We start from the raw sequence: 24,814 nt of genomic DNA, 5'->3' as shown, positions 1-24,814 counted from the left end.
GCCAGGGCCAGAACGTCTCTTCTCTTGAGAGGAAAACCCTTCGGTAAGTGTTCTCTTATTGAAGCTTCTTTCTTGTTCAATGCCAAACCTAGACCCTTGACTAGAAGATCCTCCAAGCACAAGTCAAGTCCTTCCTTTTCTCTGCACTATGTTCCCCGACACTTTGTCTACCTCCTTCCGGCACTTTGTTCCCCGACACTTCGTCCTTCTTCTGGCACTTCGTTCTTCCTTCTACTGTAAGTAGATCTTCTAGGAGAGATACTTTTACTTAGTGATATCATTCACCTAAGGATACTCATTCCTTCTCTAGATCATCCGAGTTATTTCTTGATGTATGGTGGTAGGCTGAGTGTGACAACACTGCAACCCTAATCTTTGCATGTGTGAGAGTTCTTGCTATAGTTATAGGGCTCCCTCTAACTTCGCTTGAGGTCCTTCTCTCTTCGCTTGGATAGGAGGCCTAGTAAGCCTAGTTTGAAGCCCAAACAATGATGGATGAGCAACCTTAATGTTGTTGCTGTAGTGACCGCAGTCAGCCCTTCTATTTCTCGCACGTGTGGCTGCAGCTTACCCTAAAACAATCCTTAATACTTCGGTTATCTTTCCTCCTTCTTCGCTGCTCTAGAGGCTCCCTTAAACTTGACTTTTCCACCCTTTATTTGGCTGCACTTGCTCGCTTATTTCAGAGATGATCTTTGGAGGAGTGGACAACCTCTATATATAGAGGACTGTCCCTCCTTTAGGCCGACTTGTAGGCCGACTTGACTTTCATTGCTGCAATAGGTGCTTTTAATGGTGCCATTGCTTCTTTTGATGGTGTCTTTGCTAGGAGGAGACTTGACTTTGCTTGGAGGTGTCTTCTTTGACTCTTATACATAAATATACATAATGTAACATGCCCTTTAGGTCTTCAACATAATCCTATAGCACTTTGACTTGTGCTAGACCTACTTCAATGAGCAAGAAACTCATTGACATATATTATAAAAATAATATTTCTTTTCTTGAGTAAATTCAAATATCAAAAGTACATTTATGAAGACCAAACCTAGTTACATTTCCTTCAATAAAGTGCTCACTAAATTCTAATATTTAAATTGTGAAGGGTTGGATTTGGAATTGCTGTAACCTATTACAAGGCTATGTGGTTTCCAATTTTTTGAGTCATAATTGGATGATGAAAAGAGCTCCCAAAGGAAATAATCTTAAGAGCTAGTAGGACTTAAACTTAATTGCTCACCTTGGTTGTTTGGCCTACAAAAGCTTTAGTAAACACGTGTTTAATAAGGCATTCTTTTCATGGTCATTATCCTCCAAGGGCTAGCAATGGGTTCTTGACTAGCCAAGATGGGCATAATCCACTTCCTATTGTATGCAATAGAAGAGACGTTTATGCACCTACTTTGGAGATGCCTAAAAGCCAAGGCACTTTTTACATAATTGACTTCTTAAAGGTCTTATCAGACCTCCCTATAATATAGAAAGAGGTGTTTTTAGGGGGATTATTTCTGTTGGATTGCAAAGTATCAATGTACATTGCACCTTTAAAATCAAAATTCTCTCCTCCTTTTGGAAGGAGTGAAACTTTGCACTGTGGATTGCTTGGCAAGAACTTGCTCAAGGTTGCTTGGGAGTGGGCACAGAAGCATTAAGTGGGAGCGGAAGCGGGAGCGGGGAGGGACATTTTCAAAAGCTCCTAGGTTGGGAGTGAATCGGGAGCAAATTTTTATATAATATATAGTTTATATATTTTGATGCGTATATGTCAACAAAAACATGTAGAATGATGAATTAGATATAGAAAACATAAAAACATGGATTAAACCATATAAAATCAATCATCTAGAATTTATAATCTTCATCAATCACATGTCCACAAGTTACAAGTTCTCATTTATATAGCATGTAAGGGTGCACATAACCAAAATAGCATCGAGTGAAACCAATCTCTGAATCGAAAATACATCAACAAATAAGCTCTAGATGGCCTCTAGCATCCAAAAAAATCATGTTGCAACAAATACCTACATATCATCAAAATCATTGCTTATCTTGCGATCTTTGTCATTAATATCACCTTCTAAGCAACTAACATAAGATATAAAGTCAAGTCAAGATTTTGTTTGAATGATGGGTACATTTTTAGTAGGGTCATGATAGAGGAGTTCGACAACCAATGTTACTAACATCAAGGTACATAAAGGGCTTGGTGCTCTTGATTAAATACGAGTTCCATACCCTAGTGCATGACAAAATCCAATGGAAACATTGCAATCCCCCAATCATGAAATCCTGAAAAACTGATAAGTCTGTTGGATTTTGAGTGAGATCTAAAATTCTACTTTTTCCATATGAAATCCAATGAGGTCGAAACCACTCTCAAACATCCTGAATCATTTCATGGTAATGTTAAAATTTTAAGTAAAAGGATGAAACTGAAAGTTAAAGGAGAATGCCACTTTTACTTCTTAACATTACCATGAATTACATATCAATACTAGGGCCATAGGATTGAATATTAAGTTGCCCTACTCAACGACTCTTGTTTCTTTGATTTTTTTTTGCGTTTGGAACATCTTTGTGATTTTTTTTTTTTGCAAAAAAGCCAAGGAGCGACTTTTTTTTTTTTGCGGGAGCGCGCTTAGGAATTCGCTCCCTGTGGGAGCAAATTTCAAGAATGCGCTCTCAGGTCATTCTCAATTCGCTCCCGCTTGGAGTGTGCTTCAGGAGCGGGTTTTGGGGGGGGTGCTCCCCCGCAACCTTGAACTTGCTTTTGAAATATTTGGGCTCTACTAGTTGTGTTTCCATTGTCTCCAATTGTGCTTTGTAGATTGAAAAGTTAAGTATAAAGAGTGGAAGTGGAGCTAGACAACTTGTGGAGCGTATAGGCTATAGCCTCTTGGGGCAATGCACCATGCACACTTACTTGGGTTGTGCTAGATGAAGACATTGAATGGAGGAAATGTAGTTCTAATCAATGTTTTACAACTCCGACTCCGACTCCGACTCGGCCGAGGATCGACTCCGACTCCGACTCCGACTCGGTAATGACTCGGCCGGCTCGATTTCAATGACTCGGTCGTTGTAAAAAATACATTAAATATTTATTTTTTTTATAAAAAAACATAATTTTAAATATTTTAAACATAATTTTAAAGATTTTCATTCATGTTTCCAAACACACAGCATTATAATATAGATGGAAGACAACATATGATCAAAGTAGGCTCATGAACCAATCCATTATATCAAAATGGTACCCAATGGCAAATTGGCAATACATAATCAACTGTCATACATGATCAAAGACTCAAAACAAAATACAAATAACCAAGGAAGCTAGAAATGGCCTCTACAACAAAAGTAAACTGTGATGGTGACCAGACTCCAATACTAGTACTACTGGCTAGTAGCTACTGCCAGAGGAGCCAAGATCATCTCGACCAATCTCTGGATCATCATCATCAGAGTCAGACAAGGGGCCCCATGCCTCCTCCTCATCATCATCGTCTCCAACTGCAACTGTAGAAGTGGTGCCAGTACCACTAGCAGGCTGTGCAACAGATGCAAGCTGAGATAGAGTAGATATGCGGCTGCGCTTCTGTCGTGGCTGAGCAGAGGAAGCACCTACAACTGGAGTCCTACTCCTCGGAGTCCTTGCTGGCTGTGAGACTGAGGCTGGTGGATCGGGATCTGCATTCAACTGAACAGGCTGAAGTTGATGTTCTAGACCCAGTTCAAGTTCATCAAGATCCTCATCAGGATCGAACTCTGGTGCACGACTCTCCACTACCCAATCTGATGTTGGATCAATGTCTTCCAACACAATGGGATCTGAATCAGGTCTTTTGTTCAGCAATTGGTTCCGTCTGAGCCGAAGGTTGTATTGGACAAAAACTAGATCATTCAACCGTTTTTGCTCCAAACGGTTTCTCTTCTTTGTGTGAATCCTCTCAAAGACAGACCAATTGCGCTCACACCCAGATGCACTGCAAGTTTGACTCAAAATACGAATTGCAAACTTTTGCAATTGAGGGCACTGGCCACCAAAGGCCTCCCACCATTGTGCTGCAAAAAACATAGGAGTGTAATGAATTATGAGTTAGATGAAGGCTGAAGCTCAACAAAATTACAAATTATATCTAACTTTCAAATTATAAATGATTTAACAAACTTTAGTCTTTAATAAAAAAAGTAAAACTGTAAAACCATTAAGAAATTGAAAATTGAAATTTTTGTTTACCTGGCTCATCTGCTTCTCTTGCAATCTTTGCTAGGTTCTTCCCAAAGGTACCTGTTGCATTGCTGAAGGATGTGACCTGTTGATGTATCTGCAGCTGATCAGACTCCGATGGGATCATGCGTTCAATGCAATCAACCAGTCCATCTCTGACCTCCCCCCTCAAAGCTCCTGACTCCTTAGCTCTATAATGATACCGTGGGTTCAAAAAATACCCAGCTGCATGTATAGGGCGATGGAGTTGATTGTTCCATCTTTCATCAATGATTGCCCAAATGGGCCCATACTTTGCCACTCTATCCTTGTATGCTGTCTTTATTTGCTCCTTTGCTTGATCCATAGCCTCATAAATGAAGCCCATAGCCAACCTTTCCCCATCCACCAACCGCAACACCTTAACTAGTGGCTCAACAAGCTTCACAATCTCTGCTGCCTTTCTCCAAAAAGTTTCGTCATGGACTTTCCTTTTCAATTCTCTGCCTTCTGGTTTGTTAGACCAATTGGTTTGATTCCATTCATCACTGGAAAACATCTTTTGCAAGTTTCTATGTTGGGAAAGCATAGATTGCAATGTCAAAAAATGTGTAGCAAATCTAGTGATGGCAGGCCTAATAATATCCTTGCCTCCAGTGTGTTTCCTCATGAGACTCAAAACCAGTGTATGATTGTAGATAAATTTTGTTATGCTTTTGGCATTATCTACAGTGTTTCTGACCCAATCTAGTTTTCCAATATCCTCAAGCATGAGGTCTATGCAATGTGCAGCGCATGGGGTCCAAAAGATGGTCTTGTGTTTTTCCTCTAACAGTTTACCAGCAAGAACATAGTTAGAGGCATTGTCTATGATGATTTGAACAACATTAGCCACCCCCACCTCCTCAATAACCTCATCCAATAGCTGAAACAACAAGTGGCCATCTTTTACCTTATCAGATGCATCAACTGATTTTAATAACATGGTTCCCTGTGGGCAGAAGACAAGAAAGTTTATGATGGTACGGTTTCTTTGATCAGTCCATCCATCTGACATGATGGTACACCCTGTTCTTGCCCATGAGTCCCTGAACTCTTGCAAATATTCATTAATGGATTGAATTTCTTTCTGCAAACGAAACCCCTTAGCTCTTGCATAGTAGGGCCTTTGAAGCCTTTTCCAGCAGCATGTATGGCATCAAACATAGGCTCATAATATGGTGAACGAGCAGCATTAAAGGGGATATCAGCATCATACCACCATCTAGCTATGTAGTCACAAGCAGTCTCCCTCAATTCTTTCTTCCAATGGTCATCTAAAGTGGGCTGAATTTGACCTTTACTAACTTCAGGACCATGTGCATCTGATGGAGAGGAGGGAGTGAAATAACTTTTGATAGTCACATCACCCTTCATTCTACCCTTTCCCTTATCTTGAACAGAACCAAAAGAGGGAGGAACATAACGGAAAGGGTTGGATGCCTCAATTTGAGGGATAGAGGAAGAACCCTCAAAATCATAGTGGGGGTTGGTAGCCATCATTCTTTGTATCTCCCTCTTCCTCCCAATCTCAGCCTGTATCTCTTGTTGCCTAGCCTTATCTTCTTTAAATTTTTCAAAGCTGGCCAACAAATTCTTTCTAATCTCCTCAATTTCATCAGAGGGACATGCGGTAATTTGGCCTTTAATCCCTGCCAAGTGTTGTTTCAGCCTATGAATCCCCCCAGGACCTGCCTTAATTTTCCTATGGCAAAACTTGCAACACATCTGACTATCAACCATTTCAACATATGCCCAAGCAGGATCTTTTGCTCTAGGTGCCATTTTTTGACTAGGAAAACAATTTGAAAATGAAAAAAAAAATAAAAATTGATTCAATGTTCATTTATTTGACAAAAAACACTCTCTAAGCTTTCTTGATATGCACCTAAAATTTACTAAGCAAAAACAGATTTCTAGAGGTGGAAAAAAATACCTCCAGGCACAAACTGCCTCCTCAAGCTTGCTCCAAAAATCAGCTCCTCAATGCTGCTCCAAATGGCTGCCCAAGAAGCTCCTCACTCCAGCTACAATGCTCCTCCAAGACTCCTCACTGCTGCTCCAAAACAAGCTCAAGAACTGCTCACTAATTCTCAAAGAAGACTCTCACTCAAATGCAATGTTGCACACATCGCGATCGGGATTTAATCGGCGCCGGGAAAAAATCGGAAAAATCGTTAAAATCGGGAAAAAATCGGAAAAAATCGTTTGGCACAAAAATATTCATTTTTTTTCATTTTTTTTCAATTTTTTTAATATCTAAACCATCTACAACATAAAATAAATACATTGACACATAAATATGATAAAAAAACTAATATATAAGATGTTCAATATCATTTCTAGCGCTAAAATCACACATAACATTGAATCATGTCCTGAATAGTAAGTCCTGAGTCCCAAGTCCAACTCAGCCTCAAAATATCAACAAAAAATATGATAATGTATCTCATCATGTCATAATGTCATATACAATAAAATGAAAGTCTAATCCTATTGATTTCCTCTGCCCCTCTTGCGAGAATATGGCACAGCTTTCTCTTTCCCTCTAGATGTAGAAGCTGGTGCCTGTGGTGGTGGAAATGGCAGTGGAGTCTGACGTGCTCTAGAAGCTGAAGAACTAGTAGTAGCAGCTACAAGAGGCTGAGGTGGACGGAGACCACGTCCTCTACTGGTGGTAGTGGTAGCCCGGGTAGCCCGGGTAGGCGGTGTCACCTCCTCCTCCTGCTCCTCCAACTCCTCCTCCTCCTGCTCCTGCTCCTGCTCCTGCTCCTCCTCCTCCTCCTCCTCCTCCCCCTCATCCTGCACTAACCAATCCTCAGTGGGATCCATGAGAGGCCTCTCGGTCTCAACCCTCCATTCAGCAGTGGTGTCAATCCCATCCAATGAGATGGCTTCCGTATCAGGTGTCTTCTCTAGTTGTTTCACCCACAATCGAAGATTGTAGTAGACATAGACCATGTCATTAAGTCTATGGGACTCCAACCTGTACAAAGTTCATGAAATAATAAATTAATAATTAATATTATAAAAAAAATATTGTTTAAAACTTTAATGAATTCAAAAATTTATTTGGAAATTTGCAATATTTTAAATGTTTAAGTGTTAACCTATTGCGCTTCTTGTTGTGTATTTTTTCAAATACACTCCAATTGCGCTCACATCCCGAGGAGCTGCATGTTTGGCTGAGGATGCGCACGGCAAGATTTTGCAAAAGGGGTACTCTGCCACCATACATCTTCCACCATGCGTCTACAACAAAATTACAAAGAAAATTTTAAATAAACATAAGAAAAAAATGGAATTTGAAGAAACAATGAAATTTGAAACAAAGTTACAAAGTACATACTACAAACTAAAAAATACCTGGGATTTTAACCGTCCTATCATTGATAGCCATCTCAAAGCCAAATGTGCCACCTGACAACTTATATTGCTCAATTTGTCTAGAGACCTCCATACGTTCTTCTGGAGTTTTCACCATCTTCTGGACACAGGTTAATAATCCTTCCACGACCTCAACATCAAAATTAAACCCACATGCATAAGAAAATGCAGGGTTCAGGAAAAGGCCAGCAGCATGAATGGGACGATGGAGTGTGTTGTTCCATCGCTCATCAATGACCTTCCATAGAAGGAGTTGTCTCTGGAACCCATCATCTCCCTTGTCATCATAGTAGGACCGAATGGCTTCTTTGGCCCTATCCATGGCTTCATACAAATAGCCCATTGCGGGCTTCTCACCATCTACCAACCGAAGAACCTTTACCAAAGGTTCTGTGACAGCGCACACCTCCTGCACTCCCGCCCAGAAGTCTTCTTGGTATGAAACAAGTCTGCAGACGGCCTCTCCTTCTGGTTTGCGGCTCATTGGCGAAGAACGCCACTCCTCTGAAACAAACATTCTCTTCAAATCCCACATAGAATTCAAGAGGGATTGAAGAGATATGAAACTCGTCGCAAACCGTGTAATGGCGGGGCGCACCAACTCTTTGTTGTTGGTGCATTTTCTCATCAAGCTAAGCACAGATGTGTGATTGTAAATAAATTTTGTGATGGTTTTTGATGAGTCAACAGCCTCTTTGACAAAGGGAATTTTCCCTATGTCCTCTAACATCAAATCAATACAATGGGCAGCACAAGGTGTCCAAAATAAAGTAGGATGCCTGTCCATAAGCAATCTACCAGCAGCAACATAATTTGCAGCGTTGTCCGTTATGACTTGGACAACATTTTCTGCACCCACCTCCAAAATAAACACATCCAGCAAATCACATAAATTTTTTGCATCTTTGATTTGATGAGTTGCATCAACAGATTTGATAAACATAGTCCCCAAGGGACAACTAACCAAGAAGTTTATAAGGGTTCTCCCCTTTTGGTCAGTCCAACCATCTGACATAACAGTGCATCCTGTTTGTGCCCATGATGCCCTAAAATCCTCCAATCTTTGGGTGCAGTCACGCTTTTCATCTTGAAGAAGCCGGCCTCTGAAATCATGAAGAGAAGGGAGTTTGTACCCCGGGCCAACACTGGCAACAGCATCAAGAGTAGGTTGGAAAAATGGATTATTCCTTATAATGCTGAAAGGAATATCACTCCAGAGGAGAAATTTTGTCATCAACTTGTCAGCTTTTTCTTTTTTCAGTTCTTTTCATCATTGAACCGATAGTTGGTTGTGAACCAGGTGTGGTTCGAGGAACAAAATATGATGATGCAGCAAACGGATTGACTGACGCTGCAGTAGAACCTGTGCCACTTGGCCCACTTCCTTCAACTGACCTTCTTAGTTGCCTTTTGAGTTCTTCTTTGGCGTCTCTAGTGTGCTCTAATTCTCCCAATGCTCTCATGGCTTTTTGGATAATTTCAGCATTTGTCTTTAGACAGGGCCCCACATCACGTCCAGGGATTTGTGCAAGGTGGAACTTCAACCTGTACACCCCCCCGAATATTTCCTTTCCACACAACTTGCAAATCAAGTTTTGTCTATCATTCGGAGTTTTAGGGTCACCATATTCCCAGAAAGGATCCAATTTCCTTGGCATGTTTGTTTTTGAATTTTGAATTTGCAAACCTATGGAAAAATAAGGATTAGGAAATAGGAATTTAGGATTACATAAATGATAATAGTAAATAGTAAATACAAATTACAATTTAGCATTTGCAAAATTACAAGCTAATTATTTCCAAAATCCCAATTTGAATTTCTAAACCCAAAAAACAATGAAAAATAAAAAAAAATAAACAATGTTTAAAGAAAATGAGAAAATAAAAATCAAAAATTGGTTCTCATAGTCATAACAAATAACCCATCCCAAATCAATGAAAAATTTCTAAAAATTCTTTAAAAACAATGAAAAACAAAGTTTTTAGAGAACCAAAACAAAAAAAAATTAATCTACATACCTGGTTTATGGACAAATTCGCGATCTTGGCTTGGATTCCTCCTAAAATCGGCTCCCACAAGCGACGGCAACCCTCTCCCTCCCTTCTTCTCCTTCTCCTCCTTCTCCTCCGCGGCGGACTGCTGAATGAATAAACAAAAAATCGATTTTACATATAAAACCCCCGCTGCCCGCGCCTCCCGCGATTTTTTCCTTAAAAATCGCGATTTTTTCGAAAAAATCGCGATTTTTTAAAAAATCGCGATTTTTTCGATAAAAATCGTTAAAAAAAATTTCCGCCGATTTTTTGGATAAAAATCGCGATTTGAATCGGCATTTTGAAAAAATCGCGATTTTCCGATTTTATCGCGATTAAATCGCGATGTGTGCAACACTGCTCAAATGCATAAGACTGCTGTGAGTGAATGAGAGCATTTGGCTGTCTTAAATAGGGTTTGGGAGGGGGAAATGGACCCCAAAAGCACTTAACAATTTACCATTACCCTTTGGAATCCATAAACTGATTTTAACTTTACCAAAAATCACAAAAAAAGTGAATAAATTTCATGTTTTACGCTGCCCAGCCGTCGTTTCATTGACTCGGCCGAGTCAATACGGACCCGGCCGAGTTGACCGAGTCAACTATGACTCGGCCGAGTCATTGGATGACTCGGCCGAGTCATAGTTGACTCGGTCAACCGAGCCGGGTTGTTGGCCGGGTCATAAAAATTTGTGTTGGCTCGGTTCGAAACGGCCGTTTCCGGGTTGAATCGGCCGGGTTGTAAAACAATGGTTCTAATAATTTCCAGTAGAGGCCATGTGGAAGAGGTAGAGGAAAGACCTTGTTTATTGGTTTGGAGTCCTTTATGGGTCAAGCTATGGTACCAACCTTTGTTGCACAATGACAAGTACTTAACACTAAATCTAGCTATTTTGGAGATTGCGAAGTTGGAGCCTTGGAGGGTGTTTATGAGGGTGATGGATGGGGTGCTTTTATTTTATAGCCATCGACAAAAGATTATGCAGTGGTAATGATAGGCACAAATAAGATTTGACAAATGTTTGAATGACCTTTGCATGTTAGTGCATCTATTGGTTATGCATCCTTGTCTTGATAATACCTCCTAAAGTATTGTGTTTGTTCTACCAGCGTTTGTTGCACTCTGACAGGTACTTGACATTAAATCTAGCTATCTCGGAGATTCGGAAGTTGGAGGGGGTTTATGAGGGTGATGGATGGGATGCTTTTATTGCATAACTACCAACCAAAGAAGTATGGGGTGGTAATGATAGGTACAAATATGATTTGTTAGTGTTTGAATGATCTTTGCACGTTAGTGCATCTACTGGTTATGCACCCTTGTCATGGTAATAATCCTAAAGTATTGTGTTTGCTCTATCAAGATATGGGGCCTTTAGTTTTATATCTTAAATTGTTGATTTTTGGATTTTTTAAGGAGTAAATAATTTATAAATTTATAACACTATTTATGTCAATTATTCCTCAATGAGAACATTATCTTGGAAGTTTAGCTTATGGTGTGCTTTTTATTACCCATTTTCCTTGTAAATTAATTGTAATTTGTTGATTTATTCGCCCAAAAAAATATGTTTTTCAATTAAAAAGTATATTTAGAATTAAGAATTTCTACTTATATGATGTTGCGGGGCTTGTCAAGCTTGTCAACTTTTGGCAGAGATGTAAAATTTTGAAATTTGCTAGACATGATGCATTAGAAGCTGTAGATGGGCTTGCATGATGGAAATATGGGGTCATACATCTGCATGGATGTATGTACATGTTGAGATAGTGATTTTTTTTTAATACTAGCGTGAATCGTTGTCATGTAAGTGACACAATAAGTATTAAGTAGGTCTTGTTGTGTCGTAGAATTGGGTGTGTAATTTGAGGGTTTACACAGAACGAGTGTTCCCCCTTTGAGGGTTGAAAATTTAATTATCTTATGTAAAAAATATTGTAGTGCATGGTCCCTCACACTTAGACACCATGGCTAAAATATTAGAGGGCGGAAATTTTTTTTAATCCCCTCAAGTGTCAATTAATTAATTTTTTTGGCAAAAAGTAAATTAATCCAAAGCCATAAAATTAATTAATTAGAGTCAAATTTAGAGTCTTAGAGAAATTAAATTCTCGAAAGTGAAAAAATTCGTAGGTATCAAAGAAATTAATTTTTGGAAGTCCCCCACAAAGGGATTATTGGAAATTTCAAGAAAAATTGGACCCTTGGACCTTGGTGGTTAAGTCAAAGTCAATTGTTTGAGGAAATTAGCTCAAAATAATTATTGTTGAGCTAATAAAAAATGGGTTAAATTAGAAATTCCAAAATTCCTCAAAAATCAATATTTCAACGATGGAGATTAAAAGATGATAAGATATTTTTCGACTGCTGAGGTTATTTTGATAGAGATCAAACCAACTAGCTTTTATTTTTCCACTTGGAGGATTTATTTATAAATTGAGAGTCATTTGTGTCTCAAGCATCTAGTTTTGGCTTGTATAACTCTGCAAAGCTGATGTAAATTACTATATCACTGGAAACATTGGAATAATCATAATAAAGACTTTGGGGTGCAGTTCATGGTGTCTCTTATCTGATGATTTGTGGTACGTGTTGGGTATGAGCATTCCTATATTGTGCTTTATAAATATTTTAATCGTTATTTCATTGTAGGTGATAGGAACATTCTATTGGTAAGCTGTGGGCTTATCTTAGGTGATTCGATTCACTGGGTGTTTTAACGATTTGTTCTTCAAAAATATATAGTGTTTGCAGGTTCCCCAACCCTTGGATTCCAAGTTCACAAACTTTGGATAGAGGTTGACTATGTTTGGACTCTAATTATTTTTATGGTGTTCTAACTTCGCTAAGGCTGTGATTTATTATTTATCTTTCGAAATACATTTAGCCACTACTAAAGATTTACAAAATTCCAAAATTTTTTCAAGCATTTTACATGTATATTTTTAAAATATAATTAGTGTAATACACTTGTAAATTATTTTATTGTTCTAATCTTGGTTTTGCAGCGGGGGTTTTTGGGGTTTGAATTGATTTTGAATTTTTTGTATATATTGGGGTTTTGGGTATTTTCATTTTCATTTGTGTAGGTGACATAAAGTGAGAAGAGTTGGATTAGAACTAGATCTAGGCCCTTGAGGGTAAGACCTAACCTCTATATTTTTTTGCAGGGCCAACATCAAGGAATTTTGCAGTGAAATTGAGCAATATTGAAGATTTGAAGCAAATAAATTTGTTTGGCAAGGGTTTTGGTATTTTTAGGCCTCCTAGGCCTAGCGTGGCCCCTTCTAGCCTCAGCATCAGCCTCTCTTGGCCTTGCGTCATCCTCTTCTCCCTTTGCATCAAGGTTTTAAGCCTCCCAGTGGCTGGCCGCAAGACCTAAGGGGCCTCAACCTCCCCTTTTGGACCCTGCGTCAAGCCTTTGAGGCCTTTTCCGGCTTGATCATGGCCTCTAGGCCACTCGACCTCCCCTCGGCCCTCCTTCCATCTCAGACCTCCTCCACAACCTCTCCTCCTCCCTCCGCTATCCCTTCTCCCCCTCGCTCAGCCCTTCGTCTTCTCTTTTCGGCCCTCCCTCCTCTCCTTTCCCCTCCGTCCTCCAAGCCGCAGCCCCGAAGGGCTTGCGGAAGGCCTTCTAAGGCCCTCATCCCCTCAACCAAAGGCCTATTTGGCCTCCTCCCCTTAACGTAGGCCTATCTAGGCCCTTTCTCCCCTCAACATTAGCCCTTTAGGGCTTAGCATTGCCCTCCCTTGGCCCTAATTTGCCCTCTTTTCCATCGCTGTGAATAAGTTTGATTTTGGGACTGAATACTTGGTGTGTTTTGTAGAGAATTGGCTCAAAATTTGTGTTTTCAGGTGGCATAATTATTGGAAAAATTTTGGCATTTTGGGCAAGTGAGCTTCAAGGCCTTGGGCCTAGGGTTTGACCTCTAAACCCTCATCATTGCACTGTTTCATTACAGCTGTCATAAACTTCTCATAACAGTGACATAATACTCATGAAAGTGCCCTAAAATTAACTCAAAATTTGCCTAACATATTAAGGAATCAATTGCATGATTTGGGCATTTGTCACCAAGCTTTTTATATGTTTATTTGCTGACTGTCATAAGTGAAATCAGATCTGATATATTCTGAAGCTACATCATAAAAGGTGCTTGTTAGTTCATATTTTTACTTGGCAAGTCATTAGGCAAGTCATTGGTCATATTTGGTTTACTACATGCTTGTCATCTCTTAGATCTAGAGCGATTTACTTACTGCTGTCTTAAAGCTAATTAGTGCTCATCTCATTAATGTTACAAAGTGCTATTGTGAAGAAGATTATCTTAGCATTGATTATTTGAGGGCTAACATTTTTTTGTTTACTTGTAAGCTCATCCATAGTCTCTGAGGAATCGTTAATTTTGCACTAAGTAACCACTCACACATCATAACTCTAATCTTGTTGAATTGTTTAAGTTACTTTGAGCATTGAAGTTTCATTGATCTAATTGGCTTAAGCATCTAATTGAACATTGCTAAGGAATCATTGATAATTGTTAAACACATTGTGTTGTCTATCTTAAGCATTGGCATATTGAGAATTAATTAAGCATCTCTCAACTTTGGGCATTAAGATGTAATTGACGTTTTGGTTGAAGCATTATTGAGAAATTTGTTGGGTAATTGCTCTAGGTTGAGTTCATAATCTTGTGTTCTTTCACAATCTTAAGAAGGTTTGGTGATTTTATTGTCTATCTTAAGCAATTGACATCTTAAGTTTTGTTGACCGTTATTCTAATTGAGCATCTTTCAATATTGGAATTGTCTAGACTCTAAAGAGCATGATCTTTGCGTCATTGTTGGAATAAGATTGTTGATAACCATCATTTGAATATCTTGAGTAATTAAGTATCTTGTGGATTTGACATTGGCACTTAATAATTGACATACTCTTGGTAGTAAGATTGTCTTTCCATTTATTTGATAAATACTCTTGTCATTGAAGATTAATCATAACTTTAAGTACTTAAACATTAAGCCAATCTTAAACCAAGAATTCACTCATAACTTTTGCATAAGCATCCTAGGCCTAGTTGCACTAATAATTTACCTGCAAGCATAAGCTTGGTTGATAGACTTCTAGGGCTACCCTTTCTCACTTAGCTTGAGGGATTCAACACCTTTTTAGTGGTTAACACAGTGACCTTACAGTCTCTGCAGCGCTGGAGGCACTGGGTGGTTGGAACACAGGGGGAGGTATCGTTAATCAAGCCTCTGGTTGCTTCCCATTGGCTTCCATCCCACAATCTACTCCAAAGATTGGTTTCAAAACAGTTAAGAGGGGTTCCATTTAGACTAGGCATATAACTTAAAAGTAACCAAGATCCTTGCATCACACTTAGATCTTAGGACTTGCATCTCATATAAGTTAGTAAAGCATTCAAGCAACAGTTGTCCATCCAGTTACTTGGTCTTAATTTAATAACAAGCAAGAGTTTTGACTCCATAAGACATTGGTCTCATATTTAAATCTAATCTAATCCTTAAGATCTTGCTAAATTTAACTGAGTAGCTAGGCCACTCAATTGTGTCTCCCAAGCTTGTTGGTTGCCAACTTGCCTTCCACCTTCACATTTCCATAGGGATTACCCCCCATAGCATACTGTTGGGAGACAACTAGAATAGAGTGGGCGGGGATTAGAGTGACAGCCCCTGACTTGAGCCGTTGTTGCGGTGCCTATACAATCTGAGCGACAACAGATCCTTTAGGCCTTTTAGAATAGAACTTCCGTATGTGCTCTCTACAACCTCTAAAGCCTTAACGCAGAGCAATTTTAAAGTAAGGTCACATTATATTTTTCCCTAGAAAAGTACAAACTATGAAAATTGATCTACTTGATGTGCCGTACAATATTATATAGGTGAACTTTCTAAATATTCAATATTTGGCATGAAAACTAAAAATCTTGATAATATAGATTTAATTTTTCAAGTTGATATTTTTTGGGCTAAAATTTAGAATTAGAAATTTCTACCTATGCCATGTTGCAAGTCCTGTCAAACTAATTGATTTCTGCGAGTGGTGCATTTTTTGGGGTTATATGCTTTTTCCAAAGAAAATCTCATGGGTTAACCCCTGGGCATTTCCCTATATTTTGCGGATGGTACCCGGTGTAAATCTGTTTGTGCTGATTACAGGGCCTGACTCAGTAAAGATCATTGAGTGAGGCTTGCAATAGAGGCAACTAGCTTTGGGGATTGATCTGGAGACCTCATAGATGTAGCTCAAGGCACTCAACCACTCGATCTAGTTCTCTGAGCTTTTTTTGAGGATATATATTAAGAGAAAGATGACAGTTTGAATACTCACTCCCAATCAGTGGCTAATAATTCACATGCAGACCTTCCAGAACGAAAGATGGGATTGCATGGATGAATGCACATACATACACAAGTAAAGTTGAAATTTCAACCCTTGCAATCAAAGTCCTTATGCCCAAAGCTTAGTCTTTATTGACAGATAAAACACTGAAGTTATCTTTTCACTGTGTGAGGGTCCCATCCTTACTCCCCTAGTTAGTGGAATAGATTGTTAATGTATTGGGGGCCATCTCTATGAAACAAAGCCCCTCGTGATAGTAGAGTGTAAAATCAATATTATAAATGGCCTCATTAAAGAAAGTCCACTAGTTAGTTAGTGGTCGAGGCCTCATTAATGGAGGTCCACTAGATGGTTAGGGCTTTGCAATTAGAAACTTTATATTGCGGTAGAAGGTTAGAGCTGTAAAGTGAATATTTTTGTACTTGGAGCTCTGCTCGTGTTGGAGCTTGGACAGGCAATTGAACATTTAATCCAGTTCTGAATATCAACAAAAGTTTGTTTACTGCTGTTATTTTCCAATTCTAGTTCTGTTTATTTGCTTTCTGCTGCTATATTCCATCTGTTTTGCTCTAAATATTCTGTTTCAGCTAACAAACAAGGAACACCACAGAGTGCATGTCCGTTCTTTTCTCTCTAAAGACTGTATTGGTATTTCTGGAGCCAGACTGTCACCTTTCTTTTAACGCCTGATAAATCAATAAATTACCTGGTTGTTTGGGAGCAGAATGATCTTCCATTTTTTTGACAAAGCTGTTGCTATAGTATTTCATCTTGTTACTCTGAAGATCCAATACGACAAACATTTTTGTACTGTACAGAGTCCGTCCATTTCACTCATGAGAATCTAGGTCCAGTCCTATATTTTAGTGAATTGCATCCTACTATTCATTGTTTTCTAATTAAAGTTTGCAATATTGCAAACTGGAATAAGATGTCAGTCTGTGAACAAAACTGGGTCTTGTGCAGGTCTCAGTTTCCATTGCCAATATCAACCTTCCGTATCTTGCTTGTTTCTGTATGGGAGAAGGCATCTTTCTTCATTGTCAAATGAAATTCTTCCAGATGTTAATACAGATCAATTAGTTTGCTGTGGACAGCAATATGGTGCTTGTGTTGACAGAGAAAGCATGCAAAACTGGGTAACTCAGGTTGGAAATATTCTAAGCAAAAGTAAATGGGGTCCTGAAGTGGAGCAAGCACTCGAGCAGATCAGCTATAATATTCATCCAGTATTTGTGGCAGAGGTGTTGAGAAGGCAGAATAATATAGATGCGGCAGTGAATTATTTTAGGTGGGCACAACGGCAAAATAATTTCAAAGAAAGTCCAGAATATTATGAAGCAATCCTCTTAATTCTGGCTAATAATAGACAAACCAAAAAGTTGCAGAACATACTCAAAGATATGAATACAGATGGAATTGAACCATCAAATACTACTTGTGCAGCGGTTGTACAAAGCTATATCAAAGCTAGATTGCTGAGAGAAGCTGTTGATATAGTACATACAATGAAAGAGATGAAATTTCAGCATGCATTTTCTTCATATCCAATTCTCGTTGGTGCTCTTGTAGAGGCTCATGAGTCAAGCATGGCTATTTCTATGCTCACAGAAATGCAGGAGGTAGGGTATGAAGTAGATATCCAAGTGTTTACAAAAGTAGTTGGCACATTTGCCATGGAAGATAAGTTTGATGCTGCTTTATCATTGTTAGAACAAATTAGAAGTCATTCCAATGATGCAGATATTATATTATATAATGTCTGCATAGATTGTTTTGGCAAAGTAGGAAAATTAGATATGGCCTGGCAGTTCTTCCGTGAAATGAAGGTGCAAAACCTTGTACCAGATGATGTGACATACACAACTATGATTGGTGCACTTTGCAAGGCAAATAGATTGGATGAAGCAATAGAGTTATTTGAGGACATGGAACTTACAAGAAAGGTTCCATGTGCTTTTGCATATAACACATTGATTATGGGCTTTGGAGTTGCTGGGAAGTTCAATGAAGCATATGCATTACTAGACAGAATGAGGGATAAAGGATGCATTCCGAATATTATAGCCTATAATTCTTTGCTGACATGTTTTGCAAGGGAAGGCAGAGCAGATGAGGCCTGTAGGCTTTTCAATGTGATGAGGAAAGATGCAGGACCTAATTTTTCTACTTACAATATTGTTGTTGGCATTCTTTGCAAGAAAGGAAAGTTAGAGGAAGTTTATAAAATCTTGGATGAAATGGAACAGGCAGGTCTATTTCCAAATTCAGTGACTGTGAATATAATTTTTGATGGACTTTCTAAGGCTTTCAAACTGGATGAAGCCTGCAACTTTTTGAATGGTATGAGAGCAAAAGGATGGAATCCGGATGAAGTAACATACTGTTCTTTAATTGATGCATTAAGCAGGGAAGGGAAGGTTGATGAATCTTACAGGCTGTTTGAAAAGATGCTAGATGAAGGTCTCACACCCAATGCTTTTATATACACATCATTAATAAAGAATTTTTTTATGTGGGGTAGGCCACATGATGGACATGAGATCTACAACGACATGCTTCAAAGAGGTTGCAGTCCAGATCTTACTCTATATAATGTATACATGGAATGCATCCTTAGAGCTGGGGAAATTGACAAGGTCCATGGCATATTTATGGAAATGAAGGAACATGGCTGTGTTCCAGATGCTTGTTCCTACTCTATTCTCATGCGTGGTCTCATAAAGAAAGGTGATACACATGAGGTATATAACCTTTTTTGTGCTATGAAGAAACAAGGTTGTGAACCCAATGCATTCACATTCAACATTGCGATTGACTGTTCTTGCAAGTCAGGGAAAGTGCTTGATGGATACAAACTCTTTGAGGAAATGAGAGCTAAGGATCATTTCCCCCCTGTACATACTTGTGTAATGCTCATTAATGGACTTGCAAAGGCAAATAGATTGGATGAGGCATATGCTGTTTTCCAAGCAGCAAAATCAAACAAAATGTTCTTTCATGGGGTTATTTATAGTAAACTTATTAATGGCCTTCAAAAGGTAGGCAGAATAGATGAGATGTATTTGGTTATGAAGGAAATGGCACAGGAAGGTTTAACCCCAGAGATCCATACTTGGAATTGTCTGCTCAATTATCTGGTCAAGTCAAATGAGATAAACAAGGCATTAGAATGTTTTCAGTACATGAAAGACTTGAAGTGCACTGTGAATGTGGTGACTTATAGTATTCTTCTTAAAGGTCTATGTAGGTCAAGGAACTTCAATAATGCTTTTGTGTTTTGGCAAGAAATGCAGAGTCTGGGTCATACCCCTAATATCATTACATATACTTCGATGATTTCTGGTTTATCTAAGGCTGGGAAGGTAGATGAAGCATTTTATCTCTTCGAAGAGTTCAAAGCAAGAGGTGGTAGGCCTGATTCTGCCTGTTATAATGGCCTTATGACGGGGTTGAGCAATGCAAATAGAGGAATGGAAGCATATGAAATATTTGAGGAAGCACGTAGGAAAGGATGTAAACTAAATGATAGGATTTGTGTAATACTTATTGATGCACTTCATAGGTCTGAAAAGATTGAGCAAGCTGCTATTGTGGGCACTTTATTAAGGGAAGGCACAAAATCTCAAACTAATGTAAAATACAAGTCAAATAGATCACACAAAGTGTACAAATAAATATTTTTCCGTTATGAAGTTGCATTAAAATTGATGGTCTACTTTCTCATTATTACTTTTTAACCTTTGAAGTTCACCCTTTCTTAGTCTTTACAAGTTCTTAGTAAATTTCCAACTTGTCATGCTACCCATTTTCATTAGTGTTGCCATTCTTTCATCCTGGTCTAACAATTATGGTTTTGACATATTTATAGAAGTTTATGAGATTTGGGTTAGAGTAGCAATTTTGTTCCTTCTCTAGGTGATCCACCAAAAGAAAGTTTCCTGCTTCCACAAAATTAATTTACGAAGCATTAAGTTTCTTTAAAGAAGAAATTTTGTAAGCTTAGTAAAACTGAACATCGTTGTCTCAAAAGAAGACAAAGATAAAATAGGAAATTGGTAAGTTAAAAATTTGGCCTGTATATAAGCATATTTCTACAAACTATTTATTGTGCAACTCAAGACAAACTGCTATTGCCTCATCTACATAGTAAATTCTGGCTGCCTTAGTGCTATGCTAGGTCCTTGAGGGTTGCGATTTGTTCACAATGTTGATGCCTCTCCTAGGATGTTTTGCACTTAACTCACATGTAATCTTAGATATTTGTTTAGAAGATGTTTTTCTTAGAAAGCTCTGTTGTAGCCTTTTCCCCTAAAGTTTCTTCAATTTGATTAGTTACTTTGTCTGCTTGTCCATTATTTTCTTGGTGCAAGTCCGTAGTATTTATCCTAGTTCTAGGATTAAGCAAGCTTATCCATCAAATATTGTGAACTCACTTGCTCTTTCCTTGGTATTTCCTCTCTACTCTTAATTGATAAATTTCGTGCTTCATTTACAATATTTGTTTTGGTAGAGGTGTCTGTGAGCTCAGGACTATTAATTTTCCATTGTTCTATGCTTAACACAATCACTTATGTCAATTCTTCTTCAATTAGCAATCAATTATCTAATCCAGTAACAATAAGCAATTATAGATAGAACAATGAATTCAATGCACAATCGAAGACAACCAAGAGCAATAATAGGAGACAGAAGATTTGGTCAGAGACCATGGAAAAAACCCCACAAGGGGGAAAACCCTTTTCAAATTCTTCTTCTGTTAGATTGTCATCATATGTTCAACAGAGAGATACAATGTTCCAATTCATCAACAAAAGAGTCAAAGTAAAACTTTCACTGTCCAAGAGACCAACCAACCAATGTACAAAAGATGAGCCCCAAAGTCAAATTTGGTCAACAAGTCAAATTTGAAAATTCTTAGTTCTATCTAAGTCAAATTTGAAAATTCTGTCAAAGTCATCAACAACAAATGATGCCCAAACCAATCCACAAGTCAACGGTCAATGATCCAATTGAGCTCGATCAAAAGTTTAACAACTCATCCTTCTTTATTGCTCAAACCACAGTCAAAACAATCCTCAAAGGTTTGGTCAAAGGAGAGAAAGTTTGTGGTCAAAATGTGGTCAACTTTAGTCAAAGGCTGCGGTTGGAGAAAGTCTAATTGTTGAGAAAAGTTTGGTCCTTTTCCCAAAGAATTCAGCCTCCCAAAATCGATTTTTTCCAAGTTAAACCAAGTCAAAACCTCAAGTCAAAGCTGGTCAACGATTGGTCAAACTATACCAAACAAAAAGTCAACGCATAAATAAAAAATAACCTCCTCTTTGCACACGTGAGCTCAGACCTCCAAATGCAGATATGTACGAACCAAATAAGAGGAGAGAGAAAATGTTATAATGCTCCAAAGTGTTGTAACATGAGGTCTACTTATATGAGACTTGGGAGGTCGAATTAACTTGCCCAGGCTGACTTGAACTTTTGTGCACATGTGGGTTTCACCTTAAAAATTAAATTTTTCCTTGAACAAATTAAATTATTCCAAGGGCTAGGAGGGGTCTTTCTTGATGAGGAGAACCATCCAAAAGAGGGAATTTGTCCTTGAGCTGCCAAATTAACAAGGACTCACTTGCACTACATTTTATCAAGAGCTAGGTTCAATGTAGATAGCAACACACATGCATAATGTCTAGTAAACGAGCTTGCCTGTATAAATTAGTAGTTACCTATACTCGTTTTTATACAAATTTTTATACATTGTTGCTAGTTAAGGTCAAATTGGTTTAATGTAAGGGTAGGTTAAAGTGTGATTTTAGTGTGCTTTCATACTTCACTAATTAAATAGTCACAATCATGTCTTACATGAGTGGTTTTATAGTTCAAGATTGATATTAACAACCCCTGATTCTTAGCTTAACCGCCAATTGGTCTAAGATCTGCATTTAAAGAGCATGTAGGGTCACTTGCTGATAATCAATTGTGAGAGATGTTCACATAAATTGTCCTTTTTACATTAACCAATTGCTTCAAGTGGTTAGGTTCGTTAGAGCCGTGGATTGTTTACATTTTTGAGGGTTTTAACCATGTAAAAGTTGGTGTATTGGTATTTTATTTATGTGTGTTTGACTTATGTTGTTCAACCTTGTAGATATACCCTGTTTTTCAAACTTGGTATCCAAGCTTTTTTCAAGATTTGTGGTCGTTGTTGAGTAAGATCCTAAACTAGTCTCATTGCATGCAACAAAGGCATATTTTCTATAGTTTTTGAGCATTTTTGCTACCAATAGAATCAATCCATTATGTTTGGAAGGGTGTTTCCAATTAGAAACATCTTTTGTTTTGTTCGAAGAAGCTTTTGTTTACCCAAGATATGGTCACTTCTCATGTGATTCAAGAAAGACAATAACATTTTTATAAAGTTTGTGTTAAATATTCCCTGCGTCTCTTCTTGGTTCTCTTTTGGCAAAAAATTGAGTTTCTCTAGTACAATGTTACGTACGATCTTTGGCTTTGCATCTTGAGGAATCTTAGTAAGTCAAAAACAAATTTGAGTAAGATTGCTAAAATTGTTTCCCTTTCTTGCAAACAAAACATATACTTCTAGAATTGTTCTAATACCCATGCTTTTTTTTGGTTGTATTTTTGGCCTCTTGGTTTTTTTGTGCTTGTGTATTTGATTTGTGCTTGCAGTAATTGTTTGAAGATTGGGATCATGTATTCTTGGGACTTATGCTTGGCCTTTGGTGGTTGAATGTTGAGTCCTTCCGTTGTATTATTCCCCTCCTTTTTGTGCTCTTGAACAATTTTTTCATAGGTTGTCCTTTATAACCTTCAAAAGAGCTTACTTGGCCCATTCACATCAGCATCCTTTTATACTACTCTCCACCTTCCTAGGAATTGTTACAAAGGGGAGTCTTCCTATCACATGGACCTTAGAGACCATGCCGCTGGTGGTCCATTCACACTTTGAAGGTCTCAAACCATTTCATGTAATGGATTTAGTTCACTAAACAATTTTCTAAAAGTTTAATCAAATTTTGAACAATTCAACATGTTATTTTTCTTGCATGTGGATTGAGGCACCAATTGGAGCTTGCCACATGGAACCTTTGCCATAGGAGACTTGGTACATCAATTGCCAAGCATCAGTTATAGGGATGCACCATGCCGCCTTGTGACATATTATTGCCACATCAATGTATCATGTCATTAGTGCCATGTCACTACTTTGCCATGTGTTACTTGCGACATCAACGTTCTGCAATCATAATGCAATGAACTTGCCATGTCAACATTCTGCCTTAGCAACAATGTAGTGAACTTGCCACATCAACATTCTGCCATAACAACAATGCAATGAACTTGCCACTTGGCTCTTCCAAACCTACCATATGTCACTTTGGCTAACCCCACTCCATTGGCGATTTGGGATTTGACAATTATTTTCAAACATGTATATCTCTATTACAAGAAATACATTTGGAGTGACTTTTTTTTGTGACTAATATTTTGTTGGAAAATATAACTAGTTTTAGTCGTCATAATTGTTATTGTACTCATGTCATTATGTGTATTTCATGTAACCAATAAAATAAGAAAGAAAATTATTATTTTTCAAGCATGGCTTTCATGCTCCATTTGATTGGTCAATTAGGTCGAGCATACATTTTATGCTTCTAGGATTTTTCAAGTCAAGAAAAGTATGTGTTATGAGTCAAAAGAGTCATTGTCATATGTAAAAGACCCATTTGGGCAATCTGTATCAAGAAAGAAACATTATTTTTGAGTTTATAAAGTCAATTTGGACTCCCAAGGCCAAGTCGGCCTTGTCAATGAAAGTTGGCCTAGAAGAGGCCTATTCGATGCCTTGAGAGGGTATAACAAAGAAGAGACTTTTACTCATTTGGATACCAATTACAATCAAGTTCGATCTGCACCAAGATAAGAAGGAAAACAAGAGCGAAGGACAAGAAGACAAGAAGAAAGACTAAGCAAAGGAAGGGGACCAAAATTATGATGATTTCTGCTCACACGTACGAAAGATTGGGGTTTATGTACGAGTTGCAGGGCCGAGAATTGCAGGCCGAGTTGCAGACCTGATTTGGAGAGCCAAAACTTTGATTGAAGCAGATTTTGAAGAGGTTGACCTTCATTGGCTTTGGTAGACTTTGTCTTGTTTAAGGAAATCTTTTGGAGGGATGACTTGGTGCTTGGTGGAAGTCTTGGTCTTGGTTATTGCATCTTGAAAATCTCATTTTGAACTGATTCAATAAAAAGAGAAGAATTTTACTAGGTTTTCCCCTTTGAGGGGTTTTGGCTTGACTTGGAGCCTATATCTTATGTTTTGATGTTCTTGTGATCTTCATGTACTTTATGTTTTGGTAATTTCTTGATGAAATAAGATATATAAAGTAATAAAATACCAACATAATCTCTCAAGTAATTATCAAGTAAGAGGAATCAACATATACCTTGATTTCTCAACATGGTATCAGAGCTAAGGTGAAGGAAAGAATAAGTTGAAGATCACTTTGTTGGCACTCTCTCTTGAAGAAAGATTTATCTTGAAGGAAGATATTCTTGAAGCAATGGCAAGTTATATGAAGAATGGTTACAAAACTATTAGAAGTCTCTTGAATTCTATCAAAGGATGTGTATTCAAGCTCATCTCCAAGCTATCTAAAGCTGTCATGGATGGAAGTTTCTTCTCTGCTCTCTCAGGTACTTTTGAAAATGATAATGTATGGGTGATCGATAGTGGAGCATCAAAACATAT

At 38.2% G+C, this 24,814-nt stretch overlaps 2 protein-coding genes across 2 annotated transcripts in view; one reads left to right on the top strand and one right to left on the bottom strand.

Moving 5' to 3' along the window:
• LOC149229120 (uncharacterized) overlaps positions 1 to 19,755 on the top strand; it is a 68,509-nt gene extending 48,754 nt beyond the window's left edge. Inside the window, exon 2 of the mRNA XM_089378476.1 lies at positions 17,011 to 19,755. Within this exon, the coding sequence (XP_089234602.1) occupies positions 17,011 to 19,721 (2,711 nt within the window). The 3' untranslated portion in view covers positions 19,722 to 19,755. The remainder of the gene's footprint in view (positions 1 to 17,010) is intronic.
• Positions 6,556 to 8,489, bottom strand: LOC149229121 (uncharacterized). The gene is made up of 3 exons (XM_089375779.1): positions 7,619 to 8,489; positions 7,363 to 7,504; positions 6,556 to 7,238 (listed from the first exon to the last, which is right to left on the bottom strand). Exons 1-3 carry the CDS (start codon positions 8,424 to 8,426, stop codon positions 6,746 to 6,748), a joined length of 1,443 nt encoding a protein of 480 aa, XP_089231905.1. The 5' UTR covers positions 8,427 to 8,489; the 3' UTR covers positions 6,556 to 6,745.
• Positions 19,756 to 24,814: the final 5,059 nt, after the last annotated feature.

The sequence above is a fragment of the Pinus tabuliformis genome, chromosome J (genome assembly GCF_031772625.1).
Source record: "Pinus tabuliformis cultivar Carrire ecotype Pingquan chromosome J, CPIR1, whole genome shotgun sequence".
NCBI lineage: Eukaryota > Viridiplantae > Streptophyta > Pinopsida > Pinales > Pinaceae > Pinus > Pinus tabuliformis.
The sequence above is the reverse complement of the archived record's forward strand: the minus strand, read 5'-3'. Positions and strand labels throughout refer to the sequence as shown.